At 48.9% G+C, this 8053-nt stretch overlaps 1 protein-coding gene across 1 annotated transcript in view; it reads right to left on the bottom strand.

Annotated features, from left to right (window-relative positions):
- Positions 1-510: 510 nt before the first annotated feature.
- The window catches only part of TEKT5 (tektin 5), a 70032-nt gene continuing 62489 nt past the window's right edge, over positions 511-8053 (bottom strand). Inside the window, exon 7 of the mRNA XM_003269271.4 lies at positions 511-809. Coding sequence (XP_003269319.1) covers positions 593-809 — 217 coding nt within the window. The 3' untranslated portion in view covers positions 511-592. The remainder of the gene's footprint in view (positions 810-8053) is intronic.

Here is an 8053-nt window from a genome sequence, read left to right as displayed (position 1 = left end):
GGTGACAGAGCGAAACTCCATCTCAAATAAATAAATAAATACTCCATCTACCAAGGTTGGCATTCAAACCTAGAACTTGTGATTGCAAATCCTGGTTATTTTTGTTTTTTTCTCAGCGCCACACTGCTGACAGTCCCCTGCACCTCGGACTACCCTCATTCCATAGATGAGGACCACAGGTTAGAAGCTTGTTCAAGGCCACACAGCTCCTAAGTCACAGAGCTGGGCTCTAGATTTTGAGCTGCCAAGTCTAATCTTAAAACACCATGGTCTACACTGTGCTCCTAAGGTGACAAACAGGTGAGAGAGAGAGAGAGAGAGAGAGAAGAAAGGAAAGAAAGAAAAAGAAAGAAAGAAAGAAAGAAAGAAAGAAAGAAAGAAAGAAAGAAAGAAAGAAAAGAAAGAAAGAAAGACAGACAGACAAGAAAGAAAGAAGGAAGGAAGCAAGAAGGAAAGAAAGAAAGAAAAGGCAGAGAAGAAACAGGTAAGTTAAAAAAAGAAATTCAGCCCTTTCAAACAAAATACTGTTTTACTTTGTTTCTCAGCCTTTTCCAATTTTACGCCAGCGTGGAACGAGGCACCAGGGCGGTGCTCAGGTGTGGCCCACCAGGCGCGGGGTGCAGGGGAAGGTCTTACGCATGCCCATGCACTTCTCCTTGTCAATGAAGAGGGTGTTGGCCTTGATGCCGAGCTCGTGCTCCAGCCGGCACTTGGTCATGACCAGCAGCTGCAGCATGTCCTGCGTCTCCCGCAGCCGCAGCTTGAGGGTCTGCAGGGTGTCGTCGATGGTGAACACCTCGTTCACCAGCCTGGGGTGAGGGCAGAGGAGATGGCAGGGGTTATTCATTTATTTTTATTTGTTTATTTTTTGAGACAGAGTCTCACTCTGTCACCCAGGCTGGAGTGCAGTGGCACGATCTTGGCTCACTGCAGCCTCTGCCTCCCGGGTTCAAGTAATTCTGCCTCAGCCTCCTGAGTAGCTGGGATTACAGGCGTGCACCACAACGCCCAGCTAACTTTTGTATTTTTTTTTAGTAGAGACGGGGTTTCACCATGTTGGTCAGGCTGGTCAAGAACTCCTGACCTCAGGTGATCCACCTGCCTTGGCCTCCCAAAGTGCTGGGATTACAAGTGTGAGCCACAGTGCCTGGCCTGGCACAGGTTATTCGGTTCAAGGTAGATGCACTCACTGTGCACTGGGAACTGTGCCTGGCACTGAGAGACAGCAGCGAGCAAGACAGGCAAGGCTCAGCCCTCCAGGGGAAGGCAGAGGCAGAACAGGTAGATAAGTAAACACACAAGAGAACTGTCAAGGGTAATGTACACAAAGGAAGAAATAAGACAGGACAGTAAAACAGGACAGGAGACCAATCCGGAGATTCCTCGGTAAGTTAGCCATAGACTTACCATACAGTCCAGCAGTTCTGCTCCTGGGTATGTACCCAAAAGAACGGAAAACAGGTGTTCAAACCAAAATGTGTACATGAATGTTCACAGCAGCCCTATTGACAATAGCCAAAAGGTGGAAGCAGCTCAAATGTCCACGGATGGATGGATGAGTGGATAAGCACAATGTAATCGAGCCACAAAATGGGAGATTATTCACCTATAATAAAAAGGAATGAAATACAGCTGGGTATGGTGGCTCACGCCTGTAATCCCAGCACTTTGGGAGGCCGAGACAGGTGGATCACCTGAGGTCAGGAGTTCAGGACCAGCCTAGCCAACATGGTGAAACCCCATCTCTACTGAAAATACAAAAAATTAGCCGGGCGTGATGGTGGGTGCCTGTAATCCCAGCTACTCGAGAGGCTGAGGTGGGAGAAGCTCTTGAACCCAGGAGGCGGAGGTTGCAGTGAGCTGAGATCACACCGTTGCACTCCAGCCTGGGCACCTGAGCGAAACTCCGTCTCAAAAAAAAAAGGAATGAAACACTAATACCTGTGACAACATGAATGAACCTTGAAAAACGTGATGCTAAACAAAGGAAGCCAGACACAAAAGGACAAATACTGCATGACTGCAAGCACAGGAAATGTCCAGAAGAGGCAAAGCCATACGGACAGAAAGTTAACTGGTGGCTTCCAGAGGTCAGGCGGTGGGGAGAATGTAGAAGATTGCTTAATGGGTATGGGGTTTCCTTTTGGGTTGATGAAAACATCATAGAACTAGAGACTGGTGAGGGTTGCACAACATCATGAATGTACCAAATGTCACTGGTGGTAAATTTTGTGTTACGTGTACTTTATCACAATTTTTTTTTTTTTTTTTTTTTTTTTTTTTTTTTTTTTGAGATGGAGTCTCGCCCTGTCGTCCAGGCTGGAGTGCAGTGGCGCAATCTCGGCTCATGGCAACCTCCACCTCCTGGGTTCAAGCAATTCTCCTGCCTCAGTGTCCCAAGTAGCTGGGATTACAGGCGCATGCCGCCACACCCAGCTAATTTTTCGTGTTTTAGTAGAGACAAGGTTTCACCGTGTTGCCCAGGCTGGTCTTGAACTCCTAAGCTCAGGCAATCTGCCAGTCTCAGCCTCCCAAAGTGCTGGGATTACAGGCATGAGCCACCACGCCTGGCCCTATAATTTTTTAATAAACAGGATAACAGGGCTAGCCTTGTCTAGATAAGAGCCTCACTCAGGTCTTCCTTACTGGCCAGGGCAGCATCCCTAGCTGCTACGAGTGAGTGTTGGCTGCTAATGGCCCACAGGTCCGCACTTCTCCAGAGAATTATGTTGCTCAGCCAATCGGAGCTATCTCACCTGGGAGGAGAGTCCCTGCCAGCGGCCACAGGCAATGGCTGGCTGACTCAGGTACAAAGGGCCTCTGGTGCAGACATGTCTGTGATGCACTTCACGGTCTGGAGCCCCTTGCAGGATCAGCTGGGACTGGGCTGCCCCATACTACTTCCCCACCCCTCTCCTTCTGAGGCTTTGCTTTTCTAGAACTTTCCGAGGAGAGGACTTTTTTTTTTCTTTTTTCTTTTTGAGACAGAGTCTCACTCTGTCTAGGCCAGAGTACGGTGGTGTAGTCATAGCTCACTGCAGCCTCAACTTGCTTGGCTTAAGCGTTCCTTCAGCCTCAGCCTCCCAAGTAGCTGGGTCCACAGGCATGCAAAACTGCACTCGGCTAATTTTACATTTTTTGTAGAGACAGGGTTTCGCCATGTTGCCCAGGCTGGTCTCAAACTCGCAGGCTCAAGCAATCTGCCCGACTCAGACTCCCAAAATGCTGAGATTACAGGCATGAGCCACCGCACCTAGCTGATTTTAATTTTTTTTTGTTTTGTTTTTAGATAAGGTCTCCCTCTGTCACCTAGGCTGCAGTGCATTGGTGCCACCATAGCTTACTGCAGCCTCAAAACTCTGGGTTCAAGAGATCCTCCTGTCTCAGCCTCCCAAATAGCTGAGGCTACAGGCATGCACCACCACACCTGGATAATTAAAAAAAAAGTTTTTATAGAGATGGGGTTTCTTTTTTTGCTTCCAGGTTGGTCTCAAACTCCTGGGCTCAAGTGATCCTCCTCCCTCTGCCTCCCAGGAGAGGACTTTGAGCAGAGAAGAAAGATGAGACTTAGCTGGACATGTGAAGGCCAAGAGGGAAAGTATGCTGCAGCAGTGCCGTGGAATAGAACTTTCTGTGAATATGGAAAGGTCTGTATCTGCACCATCCAATGTGGTACCCACCAGCCCCACGGGGCTAATAAACACTTGAATGTGGCCATGCAATTGAGAAGCTGAATTTTAGTTGTATTACTTTAATTTAAAATTTAAATTTTGGATGGGTGTGGTGACTCACACTTGTAATCCCAGCACTTTGGGAGGCTGAGGCAGGCAGATCACTTGAGGTCAGGGGTTCAAGACCAGCCTGGTCAACATGGTGGCAAAATGCCATCTCTACTAAAAATACAAAGAATTAGCCAGGTGTTGTGGTGCAGACCTGTAATCCCAGCTACTTGGGAGGCTGACCCAGGAGGCAGAGGTTGCAGCCTGTCATCCCAGCACTTTGGGGGGCTGAAGTGGGCAGATCACTTGAGGTCGAGAGTTTGAGACCAGCCTGGCCAACATGGTGAAACCCGGTCCTGACTAAAAAAAATATATATATATATATATATATATATATATATATACACAAAAATTAGCCAAGTGTGGTGGCAGGTGCCTGTAATCCCAGCTATCTGGGAGGCTAACGCAGGAGAATTGCTTGAACCCAGGAGGCAGAGGTTGCAGTAGGCTGAGATCACGCCACTACACTCTAGCCTAGGCAATAGAGCAAGACTCCATCTCAAAAAAAAAAAAAAAAAAAAGAGAGAGAGAGAAAAGCGCATGCAAAATTAAAGGGCTTGGGTTTGTTCTCAGTGCTGTGGGAAGCCATGGGGTGGGGCCAGGGGGTTGAAACAGGGGAATGGCATGCTGACTCGAGTTTCGGGATAACCTCCTCCAGGCAGCTGTGTAAGATGAGATTGGAAGGGGGCAAGAGTAGAGGCAGGAGAAAGGTTAGGAGGTTATTGTGAATCCACACAGAGTGGACTGGATGGTGTTCCTCAGAAAGATATGTTGAAATCCTAAGCCCTGGTGTGTGTAATGTTATTAGGAAATAGGGTCTTTGCAGATGTAATGAAGTTTAGGATCTTAAGATGAGATCATCCTGGATTTAGGGTGACATCTAAATCCAATGACTGATCTTCTTATAAGAGAAAGGAGAGGGAGGTCTGAGACACAGAGACATGCAGGGGAGAAGGTCATGTGGAGACAAAGGCAGAGATGAAAGCGATGCGGCTACAAGCTAAAGGACGCCAAGGATTGCTGACAGCCCCCCGGAGCTGGGAGAGCGGCAGGGAACAGAGCCTCTCTCAGAGCCTCCAGGAAGAGCAACCTTGATTTGGGACTTCCGGCCCCCAAAGCTGTGAGGGAATAAACTGTGTCTATAGCCACCCAGTTTGTAGTGATTTGTGATAGCAGCCCTGGGAAATGAATGCAGCAAGGTGAGCTGTGACGGTGGCTTGGTTGTGGGACTGTGCTGGGGGTCCCACCTCTGGGGAGAAGAGACAATGAAACTGTGCTCAGAACTGGAGGATATGAAGCTGGGTGAACTTCCCCATGGTAAGCCTGGGCTAGAGAGAAGCAAAGCGAAGTGACAGAAGCAGCCTGGAAACTTCCGCCAGCACTGTCCAATAGAACTTTCTAGAGCAAGGGAGATGTTCTGTGCTATGTTGTCTGATATGGTGGACCCTAGCCACATGTGGATACTGAGCCCTTGAAATGTGGTTAGTGTGAATAAGGAATTGAATTTTTAACTTTATTTAATTTTAATTAAAATTTAGTTTTTGGTTTTGTTTTTTTTTTTTTGACAAGGTGTTGCTCTGTTGCCCAGGATAGAGTACATGGCACGATTATAGCTCACTGCAGCCTCCAACTTCTCTGCTTAAGCAATCCTCCCGCTTCAGTCTCCTAAGTAGCTTGTACTATAGGCACGCCACCATGCCTGGCTAATTTTTGTATTTTTTGTAGAGATGGGGTCTTGCTATATTGTCCAGGCTGGTCTTGAACTCCTGGCCTCATGCGATCCTCCTACCTCAGCCTCCCAAAGTGCTGGGGTTACAGGTCTGAACCACCACACCTAGCCTTTAAAGTTCAATTTTAATTGGCCTTTCTTTCTGGGGGATAGGCATGGATGGGACCCTAGTGATTGGAGTAGGTCAGGAGAAGAGAGACCACTTGTAGAAGGAAAAGGAAAAAGATGGCCCAAAGGCAGGAATGGAGAGGACGGGGACAAGGAAGATCATGCACACATGGGACAATTTAGCCACTGGAGAAGGGAGACAGCCTGAATCCTATCATCTGCTCAATTCCCAAGACAGCCATGCATACAAACCAAAACACAACATACACAGATGCAGACACACACACACACACACACACACACACACACACGGCCCGGCTCCTGAACCAAACATGCTCCACCTCCTTGCTTTCTGTCTGTCCTCTTCAGTGGTATGACTGCTGAACGGGAAACGGGAAGGCAGAGAGCTTGTCTCAAAGCAGTAGGTCCTCCAGGCAACTCCCCCAGAAGCCCTGTTCTGTAGAAGTCCCCTGGCGGGGCCGGCCACTGTGGCTCACGCCTGTAATCCCAGCACTTTGGGATGCCGAAGTGGCTGGATCACTTGAGGTTAGGAGTTTGAGACCAGCCTGGCCAACGTGGTGAAACCCTGCCTCTACTAAAAATACAAAAATTAGCCGAGCATGGTGGCAGGCGAGTGTAATCCCAGCTACTCGGGAGGCTGAGGCAGGAGAATCTCTTGAACCTGGGAGGTGGAGGTTGCAGTGAGCCAAGATCGTGCCACTGCACTCCAGCCTGGGCAACAGAGCAAGGCTCAATTAAAAAAAAAGTCTCGTTGGGGAGGCAAAGGTATCATCTGAGCCCTCCACTCCAGGAGGTACTGGGGTTCAGCCTGAGCATCGAAGAAGCAGGGGCAGATGGAAGAGAGGTCAGCAGAGCCCAGCCCCCACTCTCCTGCACCCAGGACCTAAACCCTATCCATCTCACTTCCAGGGCTGAAGACCTAGCAAGCCAGCAGCAGGTCTACTGGGTGTTGCTCTGTTGCCCAGGGTGGAGTGCAACAGCACAGTCATAGCTCACTGCACCTCCAACTCCTGGGCTTAAGCAATCCTTCTGCCTCAGCCTCCTGAGTAGCTAGGACTACAGGTACATGCCACGATGCCTGGCTAAGTTTTGTATTTTTTTTTAGAGATAGTGTCTTGCTATGTTGTCCAGGCTGGTCTCAAACTCCTGGCCTCAAGTGATCCTCCTGCCTCGGCCCTCCAAAGTGGGACGGACCCCAGGCCCTCAAGTTCAAAGCCTTGGATCAATTTGCCTGCCCCTCCACCCCACCCCAACACATACCCTGCTTTTTCCATTTCCTAAATGGTTACTTAGGCAGTAACTGAGGCTGTGCAAAAATCATTGCTTCGGCACCACCCAACACTTTTTCTTGATTATCTATCCTCCTTCTCCTAACTGATAGCTCTCTTCTTGACATCTTTTCACATCTAGCAGTGGGGTCTCCACACCAGGACGGAGGGAGCAGGGTCCATCACTGGACCAAGACCTGCATTCCCTGCCCAGTAAAGCCCTGGCTTAGTGCTGTGTGACTGGGACAGCTTTTTCAACCTCTCTGGACCTCAATTTATCTTCCCATTTGACAACAGTAGGAGTAACTGACTTCCCAACTCCCCTAGGAGTAAGACTAAGGGGGAAAGAACTCGAAAGAAGCTCAAGGGATTGCAGTTAGTTAGACATCAGGGTGAACTTCCCTTGCTGTAGGCCAGGGCTGAAATAATGTGCCCAAGGAAGCCTGAGGATGGTCCTTTCCATCTTTTTCTCTTGGGGGATATCAACTCAGTACGCTGTCAAAAGAAGTACTGCTATGCAACCCGGTGAGCACAGCCCTGGGCACAGAGAATGCAGAATAAGGTTTATGGAGCAAATGAGCAGCTGAAATGGGGCCGGACTCAGTCTCTTGCCACTCCACCAGAAACTCTGTTAGTGCCCATAGAAGGATGTTTCAAGGATGACCCTCAATGATCCCCACCTCCTTGTATCACATCCTTGAGTGTGGACCTAGAGACTTGCTTCTAAAGAAGAGCATGCAGAAAGAGTGATGGGCTGTCACTTCCATGGTTAGGTTACAAAAGACAGTGTCGTCCTTGCTGCTGGTACTGTCATTGTCCTTCTGGCTTGCATGCTTTGTTGAAGCAAGCCACCATGCTGGAGAGACCCATGGGTGAATGAGGGTGGCTGCCAGCCAACAGCCAGCGAAGAACTGAGTTCTGCCAACAAGCATGGGAGTGAGCTTGGATGTGGAACCTTCCCCAGTCCAGCCTTGAGATAAGACCACAGCCCCAGCTGACACCTTGATTGCAACCTGTGGAAGACCCTGACATGTGGAACCTAGCAAGGAACCTAGCCCAATTCCTAACCCACAGAAACTGAGATAACAAATGTGGTTCTTTCAAGTCACTACCTTTTGGGGTAATTTATTACACAGCAATAGACAACT

This window comes from Nomascus leucogenys, chromosome 18 (genome assembly GCF_006542625.1).
Source record: "Nomascus leucogenys isolate Asia chromosome 18, Asia_NLE_v1, whole genome shotgun sequence".
Taxonomy (NCBI): Eukaryota; Metazoa; Chordata; class Mammalia; order Primates; family Hylobatidae; genus Nomascus; species Nomascus leucogenys.
The sequence above is the reverse complement of the archived record's forward strand: the minus strand, read 5'-3'. Positions and strand labels throughout refer to the sequence as shown.